The following is a 26,701-nucleotide window of genomic DNA, read 5'->3' as shown; positions in this document are numbered from 1 at the left end:
TGGAGGCGGTTGGAGGATGGATCGCGGCTAATGGATTGAGGTTGAATCCTGACAAGACACAAATACTGTTCTTGGGGGACAGTGGGTGGAGGACTCCCTGATCCTGAATAGGGTAACTGTGCCCCTGAAGGACCAGGTGCACAGCCTGGGAGTCATTTTGAATTCCCAGCTGTCCATGGAGGAGCAGGTCAATTCTGTATCCAGGGCAGCTGTCTACCAGCTCCATCTCGTACACAGGCTGAGACCCCATCTGCCTGCGGGCTGCCTCGCCAGAGTGGTGCATGCTCTAGTTAACTCTCGCTTGGACTACTGCAACGCATTCTAAGTGGGGCTACCTTTGAAGGTGACCCGGAAACTACAACTAATCCAGAATGCGGCAGCTACACTGGTGTCTGAGAGTGGCCGCCAGGACCACATAACACCGGTCCTGAAAGATCTACGTTGGCTCCCAGTACGTTTCCGAGCACAATTCAAAGTGTTGGTGCTGACCTTTAAAACCCTAAATGCCCGCGGCCCTGTATACATGAAGGAGCGTCTCCACCCCCATCGTTCTGCCCGGGCACTGAGGTCCAGCGCAGAGGACCTTCTGGTGGTTCCCTCACTGCGAGAAGCAAAGCTACAGGGAACCAGGCAGAGGGCTTTCTTGGTAGTGGCGCCCGCCCTTTGGAACGCCCTCCCATCAGATGTCAAAGAGATAAACAACTACCTGACATTTAGAAGACATCTGAAGGCAGCCCTGTTCAGGGAAGTTTTTAATGTGTGACATTTTAATGTATTTTTAACCTTTGTTGGAAGCTACCCAGGGTGGCTGGGGAACAAATTATTATTATTATTATTACTATTACTATTATTATTATTATCTAGAGTTGTCAGCATTTCTGACTTCAAGAGATGGAGCACCCAACCCAGCAAGCTCTTTAAAAAACAACAACCAGGCAGTTACAGGAGATGCCTGCTCCAATTTAGAAGCAGAGGACAAAATTACTGCAAGCAAACACAAAAAAACTAATGAAATAACAAAATAAAAGTTTATTAGAATTAGGAACACTTTCTCTCCCTCTGTTTAGCCTTAACACGGAACAGTCCAGCAGTTACAATGAAGTCTAATAACAGTTATTTCCACAGCATGAGGTGCTCTCTAGATGGAAAAATCAGAAGATTACAAGCCTTCAGTCCTTCACAGCCCAGTCCGATTGTCATACCAACCCCCAAGTGCTGAATAACAAAATCCTCCTGTCCATGGAAAGGTTCTCCAAAGAGCACTGCTCTTGTCTCACGCAATAACTGATTTTTAACACAGCAGTTGTACTAAAACATTTCAGGGTTAAATGGTTTTGAAAATTAAGACTGTCTGATACATACACTACAAAAAAAAACAAACCCCAAACAGCTGCAGTGAATTAGGTGGAACAGAAAAGAGGGTGGGTGCTAAATACAGACCATGCTCTGCTCTCCTGTTGTGTGCGGCTAGAGGCCCTCATTCAATTAGCCCATGATAAAGTCAACACAAACCATTATTTAAGCATATTGCACCAACCAAAGCTTGAGTAGCATCTTCATTGCCAAGTATTTGCTTTTTAAGGAAAGAAGAGACTGCTTAAAGGAGAGGAGAAGGAGGAAAACTGTCTAGGGTTGATGAGCAAGCCTTTACAAGAGCTTCTGTTCAAGTGATCTCACTCCAAAGCCCACAGAGTTTTAGAAAGTTTTCCAAAATTAAGTGTACGATCCTCAGGAGCAGAAGATACAGCAGATTTATATACAGTTTTGGATTTATTTTTTTAAAAAATGGACGGGGGGAGGGTATGGCAAGAGCAAGGTGTTTAGAAATGAGAAAAATCTGGGGGAAATGCTGAAAGTATGGAACACATTCATCCAATTTACACACCCACACAGCAGGGCCACCTGTTCCAATCAGCCCAGTTCTAGGCAAAGATGCTAAAAGAACATGGAAAAGAAATCTTAACTAGACTGGAAGTTCAGTCTGAGCAGCAGTGTGCAAAAGCATAGTAAAAGACATGACAGAAAGCCTTAGAAGGAGAAGTATCCAAGCAACAGTTGCACCACACTCAGTTTAATGGAGTGGAATTCTTTGAATAATTATTCACACCCCACTGAAGGCGAGAACTCATCTTCCACTGCAATGTTACCAAGTCAAAGCTGAGGTTCCTCTTCCCTCTATAGCTTCTGTCCGATTCAGCTTTTGGGACATTGCAGATGGGCAGCAAGCAACTAAATAAGCCCTGCCAGACAAGTTACGTGTGAACAGATGCAAAGCTCGGCTTCTTACTGTACCGCTCAACAAAGAAGCTAGGCAGCATTAGATTAACCCAAGAGCTCAGCAAAATCTTATTACTCTTTTCAAGAGCAGGCGCTCAGAAATATTTCACATGCTTGCTGCAGTTCCTTTTCTTTTCAGAAGTCTGCCAGCTGACATAGGAGGCTGCTGTTCTGGAAACACAAGCCAAACCATCACTGGGGACTCATGGAACTAGCTGAGCAGATCTTTGGATCCGGGCCACAATCTCTACTTGAACGAGCAGCAGAAACTGGCTTTAAATACCACTTTAGCAGATCTACTTTTTCTCTCTTTCAACTTGAAAGTGTAAAACACTGCCATCGTGGAAAAGTACCCACACAACGCAGGAGCAGATTTTAAACAAATTGCTTCCAAGTGGTGCTTTATCATAGCTTTTATTACAAAAAAGGACTGTGTAGATGAAGCTCACTCACTCTTCCCTCTCAATGGGGTGGGGTGGGGTGGGGAGAGAGGGGAAATACCCCAATGACTTCAGAGACTGCAGATCCTTGCAACTAGATGAGTGTTTGCTGTATCAGGCACTTTTTCCAACAACCAAGCCGCAAAAACGTGACCCAGAGGAGCTCCGTCTCCCTTTTTTCGGTGTTTCACAACTGACAAGACAAAGCAACAAGGAATGTTCCATTTGAGCACTTCAATCCACAGAGGAAAATTCCTAACACTTCCTATGTATGACGATGATCCAGGTGTAAGGTGAATGTTGGACATGCATGGAAATGGACAAGAGGGATGGCTATTCTGAGCAAAAAGACAAAGCAGCCAGAATCACTACACTTTCATTTCCAAACGTTAAAAACACACACCAAGGTAAACCAGTTTGCATCAGAAGCTGAAGTGCAAATGGGACGGTGTCCGTTGCCAGCAATGAACACACCCAAACCATGGAATAGTTGCAAAGGAGCTGCAGGAGGAGGAAGAAGGAAATCAAAATCTCTCAGAGAGAGAGAGAGAGAGAGAGAGAGAGAGAGAGAGAGAGAGAGAGAGAGAGAAGGAAAGGGAAAGATTTGTTACAGCAGCACACACTGCCCCCCATCCCAATCTCAGGTAAAAAGCAAAATGAAAGAAAAATGCACAGCAAATAGACATCATCTTGAAGATTTTTAAAGAATAAATATTTTTGTAATTAAACATTATGCAAACACGTGCCACGCTTGCTCTTTGTCCATGCATATGCGCTATATACAATTTTGAAAAATACTGTGTTGTCCTCTTTGTTTTTTTAAAAGTCATATACAAAGTTTTTCCTTGCTGTGTGCCCCGCCTCCCCCCGCCCCAAATCCTCTTTACAATAAGCCAAACAACAGTCACCCATGAACTGGTGCATGTGGGGGGAGGAGGGGAGAGTAGAGAAGGGGAGAGGGAGGGGGAAATCTCATACCAAAGTACATCAAAATGGCTGGTTGGACATGAAAAGCAGTGTCAAGAAACTGTTTTAAGTTTTATCTGTAATACGCATAGGAGAAAGAAGGAGGGGGGGGAGTCAGCTTGGAGAATGAAGCTACATTACAAGTTAAAGTTGGAGGGTTGTTTTGTTTTTCTTAGTGCGTCTGTCACACTTACTGGCCACCTAGAATACTGTTGTACAATGGTTTATCTACCTTTTTTATTACAATATAATTTACTTAAATTTTTTTCCATTAACAAAAACAGAATTCCGGTACTACAGACCAGCGGTGTAATAGGCGTAGTGCCCCTTTTTGTGTGTGTTTTGCTTTAATTGCATGAGCACTCTAGATGGTAAAAGGTTTTCAGAGTTCGTTTTATGCAGGCCAGTCTCAGTCCTCAATATACTCCCACAGATCCTTCTCGTAGCCTTCATGCACATGCTGCAACAAAACCCTTCGCCGGCTCTCGCAGTATCTGCAAGGGGAAGGGCGCAGAGTTACAGTTAAGAAAACAAAGGCTGAATATTTCGCACACAATGCATTTCAAGGCAGCATGGAAATAATTTAGTCAACAGCGGCTCACAGTGGGAATGTCTACCTTTACCTTGCTCAGAATGGAAACAAAGACAAAGGGCCTCCCATCTGGATAATTTCACAGGTGGGAGAGATTATGCGCTGAAGCAGAGAAGGCAGGACCTATTACCATATAATCACTATGCTTATTAATGCTAAGACAGTTGAACTCAAGCTGTATTTGCTAAGCATGGGTCTTGGCCCAATTTCCTAAAAGTGGAGCCTATTAACTGTGAGGGCGGCACAATATTTACAACCTGGAATTTTGTAGGCTGAGACAGTGCTCCTCCCATGTGACACAAACTAAACTAAACCCCTCATCTGCAAAAATGTTATCCCAAGGAAATCCCAAGGAACCATGCCTTGTAGGTGTAAAAACTACCTTTTGTGATCCCTTTAAGGCGGGACACAGGTGGCGCTGTGGGTTAAACCACAGAGCCTAGGACTTGCTGATCAGAAGGTCAGTGGTTCGAATCCCCATAACAGGGTGAGCTCCCGTTGCTCGGTCCCTGCTCCTGCCAACCTAGCAGTTTGAAAGCACGTCAAAGTCAAGTAGATAAATAGTACTGCTCCGGTGGGAAGGTAAAAGGCGTTTCCGTGCGCTGCTCTGGTTCGCCAGAAACGGCTTACTCATGCTGGCCACATGACCCGGAAGCTGTAAGCCGGCTCCCTCGGCCAATGAAGTAAGATGAGGACCGCAACCCCAGAGTCGTCCGCGATGGGACCTAATGGTCAGGGGTCCCTTTACCTTTAACGTTAAGGCACAACTGTGTCACAAAACTAGTCCCATGTGTCAATTTCTCATTCCCTCATAAAGGCAAGATCATGTCCTTTAAAGTAACAGAAAATCATATTGCATGCAACCTGAGGTCAGTGGCCTCCTTCAGCTCAAGAGCCAGCAAAAAAATAAAGGATTTGCTTGCTAGGTAACAATTCAAAATGTTAACAGCCAAGAAGCCCCTGTAAATGGGGCATGCTAACTTGATTTTCCCATGTGCTGCAACTTGCTGCTGTCTCCAGCTGCTTGATTCAAGAGCAGCAGTCGATGAGGAAACCTGGTTGAAGGCCAACACAGAAAGTTAGCTGGCTAGCCTCCCTCCACCACAGATTATATTGGGAGTAAGCAGCAGAATCTCTCTCAGCCATTTCCTGTAAGTCAAGCCCCTTTAATGCCTAAGAGACTGGCACATGAAATGAATTAACAATCTATCAGTTTTGAACAAGGAACATACCTGTACTTATCTTGCACTTTCTGCTTTATGTCTTGCAGTGAATCTTGAGATATATCTCGCTCCAGATACCCAGAAAGGACCTCGGTAGCATTTTCCAAATCTGCTTGATTATTCTAGGCAGGCAAAATACAAGGCACACTTTTAATAAACTTAAGCAGTTCCTTGAATTGAGAATCACCACATGAATGGAATTTATCCCTTTTGCTAGCAAATACTTATTGAAGCCTACTTTGAATATTTTTCTAGTCTTACTGCGGTTCTCTCATTTGGTTGTATGAACAGCAGGCAGGAAAACACACTAACGTACTGGAAAACTTACCATCACCTTCTATAGTACTACTGGCAGACAAAACCATCTTGTGGTTGCAAACCAAGTACAGTGGTACCCCGCAAGACGAACGCCTCGCAAGACGAAAAACTCGCAAAACGAAAGGTTTTTTCGTTTTCGAGTTGCCTCGCAAGACGAATTTCCCTATGGGCTTGCTTCGCAAAACGAAGCTTGCCCCGCAAGCTCCGGGGACAGCGGGTCTTCCCGCTGTCCCCGGACCTCTTTTGAAGCAAGGGGCGGCGTGGAGAAGCGATCTCCCCGCAGCCCCTTGCTTCAAAAGAGGTCTGGGGACAGCGGGGAAGAAGCGATCTTCTCCCCCCGCTGTCCCCGGACTTCTTTTGAAGCAAGGGGCTGCGGGGAGATCGCTTCTCCACGCCGCCCCTTGCTTCAAAAGAGGTCCGGGGACAGCGGGGAAGAAGCGATCTTCTCCCCCCGCTGTCCCCGGACTTCTTTTGAAGCAAGGGGCGGCGTGGAGAAGCGATCTCCCCGCCGCCCCTTGCTTCAAAAGAGGTCCGGGGACAGCGGGAAGTGCTTCCCGCTGTCCCCGGACCTGGGGCTGCAGGGAGAAGATCGCTTCTTCCCCGCTGTCCCCAGACCTCTTTTGAAGCAAGGGGCGGCGTGGAGAAGCGATCTCCCTGCAGCCCCTTGCTTCAAAAGAAGTCCGGGGACAGCAGGGAAGAAGCGATCTTCTCCCTGCAGCCCCAGGTCCGGGGACAGCGGGAAGCGCTTCCCGCTGTCCCCGACCTCTTTTGAAGCAAGGGGCGGCGGGGAGAAGCCTGCCCCCGCCGCCCGGCTTCGGAACGATGCTCCGAAGCCGGGCGGCGGGAACACCTTCTGAAGGCGGGCGGGGGGCGAAAGTCTTTGCTCCCCCCTGCCTGCCTGTCCCGGAGGGCTTTTGAAGGCAGGCGGGGGGGGGAGCAAAGACTTTCGCCCCCCGCCCGCCTTCAGAAGAGGTCCAGGACCTCTTCTGAAGGCTGGCGGGGGGCAAAAGTCTTTGTCCCCCCTGCCTGCCTTCCCAGGGGCTTTTAAATCGCCCCGGACAGTGGAGAAGTCCTCCGCTGTCCCGGGGCGATTTTAAAATGCCGCCCGCCAGCATTTTAAGATCGCCCGGACAGTGGAGAAGTCCTCCGCTGTCCCGGGGTTTTTTAAAATGCTGGGGGTGGGAAGAAAAGCCCTTGTCCCCCCCCCCCAGCCTTCAGAAGAGGTCCGGGGACAGACTGTCCCCAGACCTGGTCTGAAGGCGGTTTCCCTAGGAACGCATTAATTGGTTTTCAATGCATTCCTATGGGAAACCGTGCATCGCAAGACGAAAAACTCGCAAGACGAAGAGACTTGCGGAACGAATTAATTTCGTCTTGCGAGGCACCACTGTAGATGTTATTCTGGGCAATCATGACTTCTGACTAACAGCCATTACTCTTTCCCGTTAAGAAATCACAATTCTTAAGGGCATTTATCTATGTGACCAATTCACTGCTCCTGTCTTGGAAGTCAGGTGGAAGCTATATTATAATTGGCTCCAGCAGTTAATTATTTTGCATTTTATAAGCTAAGAAAAAACCTATTTACCAACCAGGCCTTTCTATCTGGCTCTCAAAATTATCACCAGCTCATGCCTCTCACTGATCTTGCTTTACAGCATCACTGAGTGTTTTCATCTGACTCAAATGTGTCCTTGAGTTCTGATAATGCCTCTCGCTCATATGGATGGAGGCATAGTGGGTGGGTATGTAAAAACTAACACTGTAATAAGGTAAAATTTATATTAGTTACTCCACACACATTTGTCTCTGACTCCACTCACCATTTGTGGCATTTGTTAAGTTTCCTAGAAGTGGGCCCCACCCCTACACTTGTTAATTGGTGAGGTAGCAAGGACAACACTGTTGACATTTTTGGGCTGCTCCTGTTCTGATATCCCACAGGAAATGAAATCTAATATTAAAGATTGCCTTTGTGGCAAGGCTGAAGGAATGAGAGGCAATTTTTACTTGTTAAATTGTGAATTTGCTTACACTTCCTTTTATTGGATTGATCTTTATTACGGCCATTGGCCCGTTACACGACAGTTTCCCATACCGACATATTATACTTAAACCTCCAAATTTAAAATCGCCAAAACTTACAAAAGACAAACAGTAACCGAAGCAAAACAAAAACAAAAACCACCATCATACAAACAGAAACCACCATCATACATTACAATAATTTTGTAACCCATACATCGCCCTCTGCTCATAAATTAATCAGGGATATCAATGGTGATATCGCCTAAAACATAGATCATGGTTTAAAACAATGGTGATATCACCTAAAACACAGGTCATGGTTTAAAGGGGTTGTCCGAATTACACAGGAGACCGTTTCTCTTCTTTAGGGATAGGACGCTGATCAGGAATCTGGCAACTATGAGTGATTTTAGGGGGTCATCATCAATTAGTAGATATCTCAGTTTGGCTTCAATCGTATCATCGGCAATTCCCTTAAGATATTGAGCAAGAAACTTGCTCCTGGCCGGTAAGTGAAAAGCACAGTCAAAAATTATGTGATGCAACGATTCGGGTGCCCCACTATTACAATCACATAAGAGCGATATCTGTCCATTGGAGAATCTATTTCTCAGCACGTTCGATGGGAAGGTGTTGAATCTTGCCTTTACAAAGGCATATCTATGAGCTGAGGAAGTTAAGGAATTCAAATAGTTTGGGAGCCTTAAGAGGGGTAATAAACCAAGATTTAGAGGTGAGCACTTCCTTTTATAACTCCGAAACGTACCTATATTGCACTTTTGGTAATACAGCAAGTTGAAATTTATTTATTTGCATGTGTTTGGAAAGTTGTTTGTCTATTCACTATGCATTTGGACACCTCTTAAGATACCGTGAACAAATTTTGCACAATGGTTCCTAAGATCAAGAAGCAACTTTTTGTTTATGCTGGGATACAATGGGATCTCGGGTTGACTCAATATGGCAGCCAATATAAACATAAGTTTATGTTGCTAGAGTGCCTAACAAAGTAATAAGGTATTAAAATACAATAAAAAAGAAAATAAGCTGTAGAGACACCAACTAAAACAGCAAGTTTATCGGAGTAGAAAGTAAAAATCAAAACTGCTACAAATTAACAAAAGAGCTAAATTTGGTAGTTGTTTTTCGTTGCTGTCACTTTGCTTAGTTCCTAAATGATAGCAATCAGGGTACCAAGCAGGCCTACCTAGAGAAGGCATTCAAAAGGCAAGGAGACTCTACAGACAAGTTATGTATCTCTAAAACAAACTTTGATTCCCACCATTCTGAAGAAACTCCACAACTTCTGACTTTTGAATAGTTATAGGTATATTCCTGGCTAACTTTTAAAAAAAACAACAACAGACAAACAAACACCCCTTTCCCATGTTTATTGGAATTCTTCAACAGGACACTTTGCAAGGTGGCTTACAACAATGTGAAATTAAAGTGCATAAAAACAAAGAACAAACTAGAAACAGCTGTCTTTTTGTGTTCCTCCCCTCTCTGAATTGCCTCCTGCAGTGACCCTCCACCTGGTCATTATATAATTTCATTACATGAGTTTTGTGAGAGCTGAATTTGCATTTACTTCTTACTTCTGTCTCTAGTCAGGGCAGGCCAGAAAGCGGACAAATCAGGTTCTATCAGTAGAATGCTAGTGATTTGCAGATTGTCAAGGAGTCCTGGAGGACCTGCTCCCTGCCTTGGAGGCCTTTCTCACCTGGCCTGGGAGGGTGGGGCCCAGACTGACTCCAGCTAAAAAAAGTTGAGGCTGCTGAAGGGACTCTTGGGCAGGAGAACTGTTTGTGGGGTTTTGCTGTGAATTTCCCCCCTGTTGTTGATGTGTGGCTTTGTTTGTTTGTTTTTGTATATTTATTTTAAATCTTATGGTTAATGTGAAAATTGTTCAGTTTGGTTGTGCATTTTTAATGTTTTATTTATTGTTTATGGCTACTTTTATATTTTAGTTAAGTATTTTTTCCTGTTGTCAGCAGCCTTGAGCAGGGTCTGATCCGTGGAAAGGCAGCGTACAAATAAAATTATGCCTGTATGTATGTATGTACGTTAACACCTGACCCACTGTTTTGCATCATGTATGCCCACCCCCATCTTAAGTTTGCAAAGAAGTGAGCCATTGTATTAAGTTGTAAAACTGGCAGATGCTTTTGCTGAAAAGTGGGATGTGGTAAATAATCAACAAAGTTAATAAGCCTATGTTGCCGATCACCCCAGGCACTTGCATGAAATTGTTTTTGTTTAACTAAGGAACACATACAGAGTTCGTGGCGAACAGGACTACACAACTCTGGAGCCATCACAGAAAAGGCCTTCAGAACAAAGCCGCTGGAAAAAAATCACATAGTTGTTACAGAAAGTCCAATTTAGGAGCTGCACAAGTCACTCATCCAATGGACCATAATTATACAGCTGAGCTACTCACCAACAGCTACTATAACTAGCTTCAGAATCTGAGGCAATAAGACTCTGGATTGCTGGTTACTAAGAAAAAGGATTGGAAGAGGACTATTGAGCTCATTTTCTATGTGTGGGATTCCCTTAGGCATCTGGTTGGCCACTGTGGGAACAGAATATTGGACTAAATAAGCCTTGATCTGATCCTACAGGACTCTTACGCTATGCTAGGACCAAACAGCTGGGTTAAAAAATGTCTGGTAAACTCTCCTTACCTCAAAGATAATGGACTGATTATTCTTTTTGAGGTAGAAGGCAAAGACGTATGTGTACATGAGTGTGGCACGACACTGGCAGAGGACATCGACTGCTTTCTTCAGGAACTGGACCTCGATCCATGACATGTTGTGCTGCTGCATCTCCTCCATTTTCTGCTTGACTTGGGCATAGAGTTTGTGCTCAAAGCGCAGGCTCTGCATATGGTTCATGTAACGGTTGCAGTAGAAGAGGTACCTCTGCAGGGCTGCTCTGGATCGCTGTGTTAATTCCCATTAGGGAAAAAGAAAATCAATAGTTAAAACAGAGTAATAGCAGATTGACTTGCCCTATAAATGAGGGGCCTCAAGGCAAATGTGGCCACAACAGGGCAATGTTCTTATCTCAAAGTCCCACAGTATTCCTTTTGCTTTGAGTCTGATCTTGTTGGCACTATGTGACACAGAAGAGAGTTTTAAGCAGGTTGAAAAGAAAACAAAGAGTCCCTTGCAATCCCCAAACAGTGCTACAGGATCATGAGCCCTGAACAGGGACTTAGGATATACTTCATTTTGCTGCAATTCTCTACTTGCCACATTTGTGGACCTGATAAGCTGCATATACCCGGTCATGAGATGAACGAACATTTTTATTTTTCCATATAAATACATAGCAGAAAGTTCTGATTGGCAGAGGGTTCTGTGGCAAAACTGCCCAAGTGCAACATGGTGAAATAAACTGCCTAGATAGAAATGATATCCATACATAAATTAATCTGGTAGAAAACCTCTTTCAGCAATAAGCAACTGCCAAGAAGGGTTTGGCTGGTAGGATATGGGGTTGGGCATATTCATACTGAGATTACTGCTTCCAGTGCTCAAGTTGGATAGTTTTACAAGTTGGCCAGGACAACATCAGGAACCAGTAACAAAATGGGTGGGCCTCTTGTGTCAAAGTCTAACAGTTTTGTGGAGTTCAGCTTGAAAGCTAGCAGTGCTCAATTGGAAAATGCAAGCACAGTGAAAAGCTAGGCCAAACCATCTTACTAAAGCTGATAATATTGGTCACCAAGAGTTATGGACTCACCTCTTGGGCATCTCTTGCTGCCTTTGCATCATCCTCATTATAGCGATTACAGTTGTACCTGAAAAAAAGATTTTTATGAGCAAAGTGGTTTCCAGAACTTCTTTTGTTTTTGCCGCTCTGAGGCTCCAAGTATTCTTTGGTCAGTACATAACTGTAAACATAATAAGCCCCTCTGATACCTTGAGCAGAGGCTCAACAAGAAAAAGCCCAGACCTTTCTCACCCTAAGAAGTATAGACATATGCACCAGCTACTGCTCTTTGTTTTTCTCCCACAGAAATTATTTTTGCAGGGTACAGAAACAAAACATGGCAGTACAATTAGACACATAAAGAAAGCTTGGGAGGAATTCATTTAAACTTACCAGGCGGACCCATGAGGTTCCCAGGGGCCAAGACACACCCAGCAGAACTCTGCTTTACAATTCTGGTTCCGACAGACCATGTGATTGCAGCCTCCATCCTTTTCTATGGTCACATGGCATTTAGGGCATTCCTGTGACGGGTATGAAGAGTGGTGGAAAGAAATAAAAGTGGGTGTCTTCCAACTTTAAAAAAATGGGGAGGGATGCAGACAGTGCTTTGTGATGTTACAAAGAATTTGCAATAGTGGCTCTTCTGGTTACACATTCAGCTGTCAGCTGGCTTCCCATTGCTGCCTTAGCAATGTAGTGAAAAGGTAGTCTTATAGCAATATAATAGCACAGAATAACAGATCAATGCCAGGAAAAGTTGCACTTCTTCCAGTTCATGGGATAGCTTAGATAGGAAGCCATTTGCAAGTAGTGGGACATTTTCGTGTGTGTGTGTGTGTGTGTGTGTGTGTGTGTGTGACACTCAGCTTTGACACTTGATATTAAACACATTCTAGATCTACTGATTTAAGTCCAGTGAGACTGGGTTCCACATGCACTGAATGAACATACTAAAGGGATGGGTCGTTGTGAAGTGAAATAGCACATGTTTTGCAAACCAAAGGTAATAGGTCTAACCCTTCACATCGCCACATAAAGGCTGGGAATGGCCAAACTCTGAAATCCTGGACAGCCACAGTCAGTCTCCATAGGCAATACTGAGCTAGGTAGGACCAATGGTCTGATTTGGCCTAAAGCAATTTTCTGTATTCCTATACTCAGCAAACCACATGTAAGTACTTCTCAATCTATAAAGTACTGAGATGCTTGCCAATTTGGCGCCTGCCTTCAATTTAGCTCTAAAAGCCTCATTTTAAGTAGAGCTAGACAGAAGCCTGTTGTACCTTTTGGTGGTAATGTTTGGCTTCACTGTGAACTTTGAAGTGGGGGGGGGGGATAGGAAAACACAGCCCATTATTTACATGGAGGACGTACCCCTCACTACTCACAATGGAAGTTCAGGATTTGACAGTTATGTCTTTTTAAGGGAAAAGCAGCTCTGCAAGTGTGAAATTTTGAGCATCTAATATATTGGCCCAAATATAAGCCTTTTTTCCAAATTCCGATTGTGAAAAGTTAAAGTGCAGCTTATATTCGCTGGCAAAGCCCCCCCCCCCCCCCGGAGCACAGGGCAAAGGTGCGCTGCTAATCCGCGGCTCCCAAGCCTCCGAATTTTAAAGGTGCAGCTTATATTCGGGGCAATATGGCATGTTTTAAAGAGAAATGTGATGTTACCAAACCTTTGTGTTTGCTGCAATCCAGTTTGAAGTTTCACTGTCATCATCACACTTCTTAATCCATTTCTTTAACCACTGTCAGGAGAGAGAAAAAAGAATTGTAAAACAAGAGAAGAAGTGAAAAAGGCCACAGAGAAATGTGCATCTGCACCTCATGGCTCACAGGCTCCTCTGAACTGGACACATCATATCCTGTTAAGCAAGGTTTGCCCATTCAGATCCAACACTCCAAGATAACACATCAGGATTCCAGCATAAACCTTTGAATAATTATGTATCGTGGATATGTCTTACAACTATGATTTTCTTCATGTTTGTGTCAAATACCCTCTAGGTGGAAATAAAAGATCTGAACTAAGGGGAGGAGTGCTTATTTTGTTGTTACAGTCAAGATGGACTATTCTTTCATACACGTTACCCAGAGTCAAATAGTTCAGGGTGAATTACACACAACTTAAGGGAAACTAAAAGGTAACCATGACAAAGATGTCTGAATAGCTTGCTAAGTATCATCAAAGTATTTTACAACACTACAACTGTGATATTTAAGCAGAAAGGCTAGTTTACTTTTCCAGCACTCTGCCATAGACACTCACCTTGCATTTAACAGGATCATGCCAGTTTTCACCACAGTTAAAGCTGTAAAAATAAAAAGATTTATACATATTACACAGTCTATGGTTATGCAACACTAAAATTTAGAGGTTTCCTCTAATTCAAGCAACTGTAACTGTTACCAACTAAACCAAACATTATACCAGCAAGGTAATGTGGCTTGACGGGTACTTGAGAACCTCAATTTTTCAATCCCAGTCAGGAAGCAAAAACTCTCAAGTTTATCAGATCCCAAACGGTCAGTGTTTGGCTTGCTGGTAGTCAGCACGGATAGGCCTACCAAGGCAACTTGTCATTTCAAGAGAAACAGGAACCACCTTCCGGTTAGTGGTAAGTAATCCAAAATCATTACAACCCAACACAAGAAATGTTTGCTTACCAAAACTGACGGCCACATTTACAGCGAACAGGCTTAGCATCAGGATACTGAACTTTAACAACATGGTGGCAATCTGGAGCAGGACACCATTTTAACAGCCGATTGCACTGCAAAAATAAAAAGCTACCAGATCTTACTTGGAAATTGACCAGAATTAAAGATATCAAAGTGTGGTATTTCCCTTCCATTTCCCCAGAAGTCTCCTTTTAGCCAAAGCTCGGTTTCATCTTGGCAGGAAAATGCCACAATTCTCATTTTGGTATAGACCTTGTCCCTCCACAGCAACAGCCAAGCAGAATATGCCAAGCCAATTTCACAGAATCAGTTATAAAATGAGATGGGGGCCCCCAATGTTGCCCAGGATGACCTTCTAAATAGAACCAACTCCAGATAATCAATTTACCGTATTTTTCGCCCCAAAGGACGCACTTTTTCCCCTCCAAAAATGAAGGGGAAATGTGTGTGCGTCCTATGGGGCGAATGCAGGCTTTCGCTGAAGCCTGGAGAGCGAGAGGCGTCGGTGCGCACCGACCCCTCTCGCTCTCCAGGCTTCAGGAAGCTATCCGCAAGCCTTGCGAGCAGCAGCCTGCAGCCCCGGCGAGTGTCTGCAAGCCTTGCGCGCCTGGCAGGAGGTCCCGCCGAGTGCGCAAGGCTTGGGGCGGCAGCCTGCAGCTCGAAGCATGCGGAGCCCTCTGGAGGGCTCCCCGTGCTTCGGGCGAGTGTCCGCAAGCCTTGCGCGCCCAGCAGGAGGTCCTGCCGGGCGCGCGAGGCTTGGGGCGGCAGCCTGTCGCCCAAAGCACGGGGAGCCCTCCGGACGGTGCCCCGTGCTTCGGGCGGTGTGCGCAAGGCTTGGGGCGGCAGCCGCGACGGGGGGGGATAATTTTTTTTATTCATTTCCTCCCCCCAAAAACGAGCTGCGTCCTATGGGCCGGTGCGCCCTATAGGACGAAAAATACGGTAGTCCCACACCAACCTTCCCAACTGTCACCAAGACTACAAATGCAACCTATAAGAAAATCCATTCTGATGATAAAAGCAAATTAACATACTCTAAAGGTAATGATCTAAGCCTAAAAGACAGCCACCCATCCATCCTAAGGTATTTTGTTCCCTTTGGCAAAGCTTTAAGAATCTCACTTTCAGCTCAAAAATAAGCTAGGTAGCTTGACAAGGTAGTTTTAGAAATGGCTCATCTTTCATGTTAAGTGGTTTAATTTTTAGGGGGCCAAAGGTCCGTGATGTTCACATATGGATCGCTCCCATGTGTCGTCTGCTCAGGAGAACCTGGCAGTTTTGTGGCTTAGCGTCACACCAGTGCAGGCACATTAACAAAGATTGAATTGAGGGTCACATGTGGCTTATTGTGATTCTTCAGTCCTCTTCAGCTTAGGCTTCACCGGCATTCCACAAATTGAATTCAAAAATCCTTTTATTACAAATGAGGGGACAACAAGCAAGGCTTTTTTGTGTTTCCTCAAAGGTTCACCAATTCTAAAGTTGTAACAGATCTGCTTAAGTAGCACCCTACTGTAATACTGGATTCAGTTCAGAAGTACCTGCTCTAGGTTCTGATGAAGACACAAAAAGTTTGTGCCTAGTTGTTCTCAAAGGACTATAAATCGAGTGCTTGAAATACCTGGCACATAATCAGCAATGTGCCTTTAACAACTATTACCTTCTCTAATCTCCTGGACAGCTGTCTATAGCCATTACATTAGGCACTGGGATTTCAAATTTCTGCTGCAGAATGCTGTGCTATAAAGCAACGTTCCAGCTTAAAGTATTTTCGTATTTAAAGCAGCATTCTAGCTAAAATCATGCCACCTATTAACAAAAAGCTTAACAATCTCTATCAGTATGAGCCTATGTAAGATCAACCCTGTTAATTGGGGCGGGGGAAGCAACCTCTGCCAACAAATGAACAAAATCTGACTGACACACACCCCAATGAAAACTACATGTCAATGCCTGCTGTGTAAGACAAGAGATGGGCGAAAGCCCTCAAATCACAGCCTGTCTCTTCAGCATAGTTTGAAACATAACACTCACCTCTACAAAACTATTAGTTATTAAATGCTGGTACTTTAATTTAACCTTTGAATCTGTGATGAGGCGCCTAAGAAGAGAAGGGAGAAAAAACATTTCATTGAGAACATTCATTTTTTGGCAGTCCAGAAATTGTTTGCTACATCAGCTTTATGGCTTGGCAGAAGCCGTGAGCAAGGAGACTCATTTTCGCAGATTGCGTAATTCCCCACCCCTACCCCCACAATTTTAAGGCATGCTATATTTTTACTTGGCAAACACACATTTTAAAAGCAGAATTAATGCCCTGCTTTAAAAAAACCCAACCCAAAACCACCACTGTTTTGTGACCAGATTTTATTCACTCTCTTGTTCCCCAGATAATATGTTTTGCTTATTTCTACTGTTGTTGGCATGCCTGCAACCATTTCCTTCACAGAGCCCAGAACACAAAGGCAATGTTTAATCTTGATTTCCATCCCAATGTAAATTAGTGAATGGACATACAACACTGTACTTGCAAAGTCATAAGCAAAATGAAAAACGGACGCTAACTAGTGCAACATGCATACCATACAGAACCTATCATCAAAAGTTAAAACAGACACCTGTAGATTTCTGGTGACACCAATCAAATATTTAAGAGACTTTTTTGTAAATAACCATATACTGCAAAACAATAATGTTTTAATGTAGGTTTCATGCATTATTGAAGGCAATAATCCAAAGTAGTACACCGTGTGATAAATGAAGAGCCATAACAAAGATCAAACTTTAATTTAGTATTTAGTAACACTCCGTCAGTGATGTTTAGCATATGCTTTGCAGCTTTATTTAGATAATTCTGCTCTAAAACAAGTATACTAGGCAAAAAAACTTCTATCTGAAAGTAGAAGCCTGTGACAAAGGGGTTTCCTTGAAGGAATGTAATGGTTGTCCAACATTAATGTTTAAACTCCTGACTAATGGCTATATGCAACTCTAGGTTCAGGAGGAATCTGCCACTAAATACTGTACCAGCAACTAGGAGCATCTTTGGGAGAAGACCATCAGCTTTATTTCCTCTTTCTGGGGTTCCAGCAAAAGGCTAAACTATTTGGATTTTTGGTCTGATCAAGCAGAGCTCCCAATATCTGCGCTATTTATTTCATCAACTAGGTAAAATTTTTACTGTGGAGATTAACTCAAGCAGCTTTGCAAATGGGCATCTTGTGGCATATGGCCTGCAATACTTTTGTTGCTTTAAAGGACAAGTACATGGAAATATACATGCCATTTCTGCCTGCAGCAGGTCTTCCCTGTACATGCCATACTGAAGCCCTTGGTGGTTCTGAAAGATGTACACTTAGTGTTTTTTATGTTGTCCTGGGTTAAGTCCTAGGTATCAGCCAAATAAACATTTTTAGTTGTCAGGCTAAGCCTTATCTATCTATCATCTATCTATCTATCTATCTATCTATCTATCTATCTATCTATCTATCTATCAGAATTCGCATACCACTTAATTGTAAATAAAACCTCTAAGGAGTTTACATGCATGACAATACCTAGCTAGTGGCACGGCAATAAAACCGCTAGCACATTTGCAAAGCTAAGCAGGGTCTCTTATGGTTTCAAATTGGATGGGAGACGGCGTGTTGAGATCTACATTGCAAGGGTTTGGACTACATGACCCTCGGGGTCCCTTCCAACTCTACAGTTCTATGAGTTATGGAAGGAATTACAAGGCAGGGATGCCATCACAAAAAGCTACACTTTGGTCCCAACTAACCTAACAGGCAGATATTGAAGGCAGTCTGGGCCTCCTGGGAAGACACTGAAAAAAGCAGGCTGGGGTTCATATGAGCACAGGCACTTAAGAAGATAGACTGGGGCCAAGCTGCACAATTGCTATATAAACAATAACTAGCACTTTAAACGTAGCCCAGAAGATAACAGGGTGCTTGTGCAAACCTTGGAACACTTGTGTCACATGCTGCCTCCTGCTAGCGTTCAACAAAAGGCAAAGCAGCTGAAAGACAATCCCTGCCTTAAAGTTAACCATTTGACGCAACACAGAAGTGTGGGGGAAAGGTATAGTGAGGGAAGAACAAGAAAATTCAAACACCACTAGGTAAAGTTAAATATAGCTGAGTGAGAGGAGCAGCCAAACTGAGCTAGTCTTCCATCAGAGCTGACAAAGGGTATCAGCAATACTAAAAAACAACAACCCCAAAACAATACATTTTTCAAAGCACAGGGAAGGCAATCCGCTTTTTAAAAATGCGTGTTAGAACACACTAGCAGGCATGCATTTAACAGAATTCCTTTTCCATTAATAGACAGCTATTCAAAGTTAAAATCATGTTCTGTGGTTGAGGAACTGCATTTCTGATACTGATAAGCCTCCTCACGCTTACAAGTGTCCACACACAAAAATAATCTGGTAGGTACAAAAGATGGTGGTGATTATTTTTTGCCTGCCTTACCCCTAATCTTCACTGCAGAAGTTAAGTCCAGAAACCCTCAATATAGCATTTTATTGCTTTGGTGTATTACTTTATGTTTATTCTGCTGTTCTGCCAAAAAAGGTCCCAGAGGATCTTACTAATGACTACAAACAGGAACTGTCCCTGCCCTCAGGCTTACAGTCTACAAAAGCCATAATATAAAAGTCAAATGGACTGGGAAGGAAGAATAAATAAGCAAATTCATGTACAGGTTCTTGATTACAAGTTCTTCTAATGATGAGCTGGAGTAGAAACAGATTAAGCAGAGGTGGCACCAGATGTTGCCAGTCTCTCAGCTACACTAATGCGAGTGGCTCGGTATCCCTTCTCATCCCCTCCTCTGCTGCAGCCTGATATAACGGCTGGTGCCTGGTGATAAGAGGGAGGAGCCTTGCAGATATATCCAGAAAGATTTCCTCTGAAGCATTACTTCTGTAACATTTAATGGGTTGCAGATGCCAGCTCTATTGAAACTCTTTAAAATGAGCACTGCTTCAATGTGTTATTGTTATGTTACCTAGCCTCATATGGGCTGCTTAAAGAAACTAGAACTTCCATGGCCCACGAAGGAGCTTTATGTGTACAAACCAAGAGTACACTTTCATTCTTTTAATATTACACTGTTCATTACTGAGTAAAGATTTGTCCCATTTCAAGCTTTCTACCTACAGGAAATACTTTCCATGTTGAGAAATCCAGCTTAACTGAAGAGGATTTGGGGGACATGTTCAGGGGTGCACAAAGTTTTTGGAGAGGTCTACTGGGCCTCAATCCTGTCCCATATGAACTGAGTGTAACAGAGAGAGAGGGGGGAAAAACCACACACATTGAGACACAAATCCCTTCCTGCAGCCACATTGCAGGGGAATTTTGGTAACTGTGCGCAAGCAGCCTTTCTGGGTAGTTTATCCTGCATTACTCATCTTCTCAATTAGATACACCCAAATACATTTCTGAAGAAACATGGGTATCCCCATAAAATTCAAGTTTCAAAACCACTGCATTAAGGTGACCTTAGAGTTACTGTCTCCAGCCTCTCCCCTCCCTGTGCTCCTTGTCTGAAGAACAAGGAGGCAAGCCAGCTAAACCACACATGCTAAGGCATATTCCAGAGCACTGGCACACTAAAACCCACAATACTAATTTCCAACTTTTGTACACTAGACTAGATGCTCTTCCACTTTGCACTACTGGATCAAATTATATGTAACAATTGTCTAAAAAGACATAGGACAAGAAACTTTTGAAAGACGACGTCCCTTCATACAGATGGCCATGAATAGAGAGATGTGCACCATAAACTAGGGATTTCCATTAGCATATTAAACACTCAATCAGTGAACTCTAAGGAAAACAAATGTATTAGCTGGTCACATACAATCTCTTTTTTTTGGGGGGGGGTCAAGGAAAGCTGCAGAAGGCCACTATGTACCTGGGGCATATGGTGTCCGCTGTTTACCCTCTTGTTTATTCATTGGCTGGCACTGGATATAAAGTGTTGGCTGCTAGGCAGCATAACAAATGATTCAACCTGTACTTGGGGAAGCACACATTTTTAAAGGGTACAGATCAGCCTTTGCTAACCTGGTGCCTTCCAGATGGTTTGGAATATGGATGGCATTCAATTAAGTTTCACCACTGAAATTAATGAATTCAACTTAGTCATATTATTAATTTCAATGAGTCTGTTCTGAGTAAAGCTGAACACCACCCTATAACTCCATTGTTCTCATCATGAGAAGCGCACTGATTTGATGCCTTGAAGATCTTAAAGCAATCTCCCTCTGTCAAAGTGTGCCATACCTGAAGCATCATCCACCAGTTGCTTCTAATGCGTTTTGTAAAGATGTGTTTTTTTGCCTGAACCTATGAGATTGAACCCTATTAACTGAATTTCTGTTTTTATTGCTTCTATATTGTATTTCTGTATAACACTTAGGGCTTTTCTTTCCTTTTAAAAAAGTGATTTAGAAATGCTTTTAAATAAATAACAAACATAAAAACAAATTACAACTACAAGAGATTGGGGGTATAATTCTCTGTGAACCAAAACAAACCTAGGTCTGACAGGTACCTTACCTGGAGACCACCTGTGAGCCTCTGAGAGGATTGGACAATGAATGGAACACAACATTTAAAACTATGGGGATGTCAGACAGAGAAAAAGATTCAATACACAATGACCTAACAGATAATGACATTTACTGCTGACACAGTATTCCTCTCTGAACAGTTCTCATTAAAAATATGATACGTAATTGGTGTATGTGAAAAAAAAGGTAGGATACCTAAAAACATGTGCCTTTTTGTTTTATGCTTTTTGAGGACAGTCTCAAAAGTACTCCCTTGCAACTGATGTTGTATTACAAGATAAAACTAGTTTAATAATAAGAAAAAAGGATATGTTTTAGTCAGATTATTTTAGACTCAATAAAAACAAACAGAACCTTTTACATGGGCTTCACATGATGAAATCAGTACAGTTATGCCTACTTTCCATATTTATACAAGTCCCAACTTAAAATGGAAACAGTAGAAAAAGGACCACAACACTAATTTAACACTAAAAGCAATCTACAAAGAATGAGGGGTGAATAAGGCCAAACTGGGGATTTTATTCCTGGAAAGGATTACACAAGGTTGACTAAACCATCTAATGTAAGGCTGTGAGATCATGAACTTAAATTTATTAGATGACCTAACTGCAGTTCAGAGGTCTCTTGCTTTAAGTCTGCGAAATCAGCCAATGGAAAACGTCAGCAACAGTCATTTTATGACTTTGTCAAAAAGCTCCTGCAAGCAAAACATACTGCAAGCAAAAAGGTGAAGTTGGTGGCAAAGCAGAAGCATTCTTTGGTTTCCATTATGGAGACTACAGAAGAGGCTCACTTCTCCCAAGGCATCCAAAGATGATCATATAAGACTGACCCATTATATTTCGATAAAACACAGCTTTGGGCCAGTCAATCCTTAACCGATCTGTTTTAGCGCTCAACACAGGAAGGGAGGTATTACTGAAGTCATGTATCAACTATAATACTTACATAACTGTATTGTCATCAACCAAGATATCACAGCCATGAGCAGGGCATGAAATTGTCTGGTGAGGGGGGGAAACAGGAGTCAGAAAGAACATCTGATTTAGTTTGAATGGCAGTGAAGAATCTCTAAGAACTGTGTACACTCAGCAGCACTTCTAAAACACAACACAGGTTACAAGAGGTTGGCCAAACAAGGGCTTAAGCTCTAAGTTTAACTGTTTCCCCTGAACACTCATCAGCTGTAATATAAAACAAACCTCCCAGGTGATTGTTTTAAACACCCTCCCAAGGCAAAACCTAAAAAGTCCACAAATTCTGGTTGTCAAGCAGGTTTGTGGTTGCCAAGAGACTGGTTTTTGACTGGGGAGATTTGAAAAGGCAGGTGGGTGTCTTATCCATGAACTTGCACCGAATCTCCAAAATCCAGCACAGAGTGAGGGACAATTCCCTGCTCCAAGCTTAGAGCTGGGAAGGCAGGTGAAGGATCATTTTTGGATTTGCACTGCATGGAAGCATAGCTTGATAACAAGATCCAGTTTCCCTCTTCGGTTTACAGCTGGAGCCAGGGCTCCGAGGTGCTTCTGATGCAATAGAATGCCTTGAAAGAAGAAAGTCAAGCCAGCAAGCTCTCACCCCTTCAGCACAGAGCTGGAGTGAGTGTTGGGAGTTTGTCATTTAAGCACTGCGCTTCTGAAGCACTACAATCCTCAGGCTTCCTCTCAACCTGTGAGCAGGGGAGGTGGAGCAAGAAGGAAACTGGCCAAGTGCAATATAACTAGAGGGGCAAGCCCACCTCCAGCTTCATGGTTGGGGCAAACCCTAAGGCTCTCTACACCTCCTAGACACTTGAAATGGTGAGCAAAGTTGCGGACCCTGATCAAACAATTCTTTCTCCGACATCAAAACATAATGGAAAAAAGTTTTACCTGTCCCATGCCTTCCTCCATTATTTTGGTAGTTAAATATTCACTCCAGCACTGCATACAAAACTTATGTCCACACTCCAAACCGGTGAAGTACTGCAAAGAGAGAGAATGTTATGTGTACTGTGTACTCTTTTCCCACTGCTGCAAGATTAGCTGTATGCAGGTTTTCCTGAAAGAATCATCACCTTGCAAAATGTCAACATCTTCCCCCTAGAGCAGCCCTTCCCAACCTGGTGTCCTCTAGATTGTGTTGGACAACAACTTTCATCAACCTAGAGACTGAGGCTGATAGGAGTTGTAGTCCTGAATAATCTGAGGGGCACTGGGTTGGGGAAGGCTGTTAGCTATCATTACTGCTATAGCAGTTACTTTAGAGCTTCTTTCAAGTATTAACTGACCTACTAACTGCACTCACTTGGTTTAACCAGAAAATCTTATGGTGCGCTTAGTCCCTTTGTTTCAGAGTTCAAATAGCACATAAAAAGTAAATATCCCCACTTTCATTCTCACAATGTAAAAAATAAATAAATCACAAATCAGAAGCCCAAGAGAAAGAAAACCCGAATACATCATAAACATGTTACAGTAATTGTTGTTGATGTCATCCGTCTGTCTTGAGACAATGGAATGTTCCTCCTCTCTGAGGCACAAACTTAGGCAGTGTGCATCGAAATCCTGGGCTGCCCAGACGACAAGACCATGCTCTCAGCCTCACTGTGGTCCATAGGAAAGCAGAGCAATACATTTGGCACCAACTTGGCTGAAGAAGCTGTCAGAAGGAGGCGTACTAGGTGCTATCCAACTATCTTAGGGACTACATTCCAGATGTGTGTAGGGTTTACTCCATAGCCTTTTCTTCTGAAGATGTCCCGCAAGGCAGCAGGTATGGAGTTTTAGTCAGGGCTTACTCCCAAAGCATTTCTTATAATAATGCCAGATGTCAAAATAGTACTCTGTGCACTATGGAGTTCTCTGCCCAAGGCATCATCGGAATCAGCACTAGGGAACCATTTTTAGGCAGTGGGTTCTATTTTTTTCTGAGCAACCTGGGGGGGAGGGGGGGAGGAGGTGTCACATGACAGCGATGGATGTGGCCAGAGGCAAAACTGAGCAGAGCAATCAATCCTATTGTTACCTTTGCATAGAAATTAGCCTAGTGTTCACACTCACAAACCCGTCTATCCTCCATCAAGAGAAGCAAGGGGAATTCTCGGAGTTCAAGGACACAATCCAGGCAGGCAAAGTCTCTCAAGGAGGATGTGAAGCAGGGACAGTAAGGGGATGTGGCCTGGGGAGAGTTCAGAGAGGCAAGGAGGGCCATTTCTATGTGATATATCAAAGATAAAGGTGGAGGCAGAAAGTTGTGACAATGAGATTTGTAACATGAGAGAGCTAGAAGCAACATTGGCCTCCTGTGCATCATTTAATGCACTACTGAATGATTATTTTCATCACACTGGTTCTCAAAACCTCCAACTTGACTTAAATCTTCACAGATTAACCTCCACACATATAGTTTTTGTGCTGGGGTGGCTGTGACTACTGCCCCCTTCCGTATCACATGCCCTGCCAAGCCCAACCATGCCAATTTCTGCATTCCATGCAGAGGTCCTGGATCATGCGGAACATGTACACTTCACATCTTTTCCACTCAATGCATAGACACAGAGGAAATACATAATCAGAGGGGCATGGTCAAAAGCACAAGCCTGCTCCCATCCACATGCAGAGTTTATGAATGGCAGTTAACCTGTGAAAGTTATAATCACTGCCTTCTCTACTCTACTGCCCCCTCCCCTCTGCTGTTCCCATGTCTCAACTAATTTCTGCACATCCCAGTGTTTCCAGTCCCAACACCAACACACACACACACACACAGAGAGAGAGAGAGAGGAGAAGAGGAGGAGGAGGAGGAGAAGTAGAAGAAGGAGGAAAAGAAGAAGGAGAAGGAGAAGGAGAAGGAGAAGGAGAAGGAGAAGGAGGAGGAGGAGGAGGAGGAGGAGGAGGAGGAGGAGAAGAAGAAGAAGAAGAAGAAGAAGAAGAAGAAGAAGAAGAAGAAGAATTCAGCCCAGTTTTCCAGGTATAGTAGCCCAAAGGGTTGAAAGCTGAAAGATGTGAACGCAGGCTTGTTGACAGCATTTCATTAATCATTTTCAATGAATTCTCTACACTTGCAAAAAGACATTCCCTATGTGTAATAAATGTAGTCTACCAGGGTAGGGAAACGCTATGAGCCTGAGTTGCATTAGAACTTACCTAACCTTTAGTGGGCATACACAAAAAGCTTCCCCCCAAAAAACCAAACAAACATGTGCCTTTATTTCCCCACCCTTGGCACAAACGCACACACATCTCTCTCTCTCTCTCTCTCTCTCTCTCACACACACACACACACACACACACACACACACTCAGCCTCACAAATCAGGTAGGCACAAACAGAGTCAGAATTTGTAACCTTCTCCACTCCAGCACTGAGGTATGGGTGGCTGGACAGATCCCCGCCCACTCCTTAAACAGCTGCATTTGTACCCATCTGCATCCCAGCACTGGAGTGGGGGTAGGAAAGATTTTGCCTTTTACTGTCCAGGACGAAGCAGGAAGCTAAAGTATACAATGCAGCTATTAAACATGCATACTATTTGTGACAAGAAGTGATGGTTCCCAGCACCACCAACAACCCCAGGGCTTTTTTCAAGTCTAGCTTCACATGAAATTTAGGCTACTTTACTGCAAAAGTTTCAAATCTGAGGACAACAACTGGCAATGCAAATATATCTCATAAATTCCCTCTATCTAAATGTGCTAAGCCAAGGGATATTAAATGCATGGTGTTAAACCTCCACTGTTGCCTGCTCTTCAGGGCTTCCTCTTAACTTGTTGAACTTAAATCACGTTTATGGACTAGTCAACAGACTTAAAGGTAAGGAAACGGCAAGAAAGCCTGGTCTAGCAACTAGCTGCTGACAAAAGCATTGGCATGAGAAGCTCCCCCACTCAGAAATATTTGTTGCCAGCTATTTATATAGCATCTCTCCTATTTTGTTCACCCTCACCAGGAGATCTGAGAGGAACGTGTTTAATGCAGTGCAGCAAGTGGGCAGTTAAGAGTGAAGGCTCAACCAAACCCAGTAAAATCTGCAAGAGCTCTGGTATCTCACCCCAGGCTTATTCGTCTGCGTTGTTTTTGAGTTCAAGTTTTGTGCTGCCTTCTGCTGTGGAATGAAGTGCATAAGTATTTCTATAGCCAAGTTTAAAGTTCTGCTCCCTGGACTCTGCACATTCAGACTCGGTATATGAGAGCACATGCTTGCCCTCCCTGGTAGCAACATAAAAGTTCCAATCAGAGCTGCCGCTGGGCTACTACCACCCAGTCCCTGCGACATGCAGCCCTGCAGTCAGTGTTCCTGCCCAGTGGAGCCAACTGTCACTCTGGGTCATACGTGTCAACTCTGGTTGTTGTAGTTGTTGGCACCCGTCTGTCTCAAGAGACAATGGAGTGCACCTCCTCTCTGGGGCACAAGCTTGTAACGAGGTCCTGCGCTACCCAGACAACAAGATTATTCTCTCAAGCCTCAGGGGTTGCTGGAAGTACCTCCGTATTAATTATACCAGTTCTGTCTCAGTGTATGTATGTCAAGGGTGGGGATAACATAATTCACATGGTGGGGTTGAAAAATATCAGGACATGGCCCAGGGCCTGATCAATGCCACTACACACACAGGCCCTGTCAGCTGCTGCCATGAGAAGGCAGTCCCCGTCAAGACACACTATGCTATGTAAAAGGTAAAGGTAAAGGGACCCCTGACCGTTAGGTCCAGTCGCAGAGGACTCTGGGGTTGCAGCACTCATCTCGCTTTACTGGCCGAGGGAGCCGGCGCACAGCTTCCCGGTCACGACTAAGCCGCTTCTGGCATACCAGAGCAGTGCACGGAAACGCCGTTTACCTTCCCGCCAGAGCGGTACCTATTTATCT

General features: G+C 43.6%; 1 protein-coding gene across 1 annotated transcript in view; it reads right to left on the bottom strand.

Annotated features, from left to right (window-relative positions):
- Nucleotides 1–1,014: 1,014 nt before the first annotated feature.
- ARIH1 (ariadne RBR E3 ubiquitin protein ligase 1) overlaps nucleotides 1,015–26,701 on the bottom strand; it is a 51,736-nt gene continuing 26,049 nt past the window's right edge. Inside the window, exons 4-14 of the mRNA XM_081169213.1 lie at nucleotides 22,725–22,817; nucleotides 21,802–21,857; nucleotides 16,293–16,359; nucleotides 14,244–14,350; nucleotides 13,846–13,888; nucleotides 13,253–13,324; nucleotides 11,964–12,094; nucleotides 11,601–11,658; nucleotides 10,535–10,795; nucleotides 5,508–5,620; nucleotides 1,015–4,177 (exon numbers count right to left, since the gene is read on the bottom strand). Coding sequence (XP_081025339.1) covers nucleotides 4,093–4,177; nucleotides 5,508–5,620; nucleotides 10,535–10,795; nucleotides 11,601–11,658; nucleotides 11,964–12,094; nucleotides 13,253–13,324; nucleotides 13,846–13,888; nucleotides 14,244–14,350; nucleotides 16,293–16,359; nucleotides 21,802–21,857; nucleotides 22,725–22,817 — 1,086 coding nt within the window. The 3' untranslated portion in view covers nucleotides 1,015–4,092. The remainder of the gene's footprint in view (nucleotides 4,178–5,507; nucleotides 5,621–10,534; nucleotides 10,796–11,600; nucleotides 11,659–11,963; nucleotides 12,095–13,252; nucleotides 13,325–13,845; nucleotides 13,889–14,243; nucleotides 14,351–16,292; nucleotides 16,360–21,801; nucleotides 21,858–22,724; nucleotides 22,818–26,701) is intronic.

This window comes from Podarcis bocagei (genome assembly GCF_964188305.1).
Source record: "Podarcis bocagei genome assembly, chromosome: 14".
Taxonomy (NCBI): Eukaryota; Metazoa; Chordata; class Lepidosauria; order Squamata; family Lacertidae; genus Podarcis; species Podarcis bocagei.
This window is presented reverse-complemented; position numbering and strand designations above follow the sequence as displayed.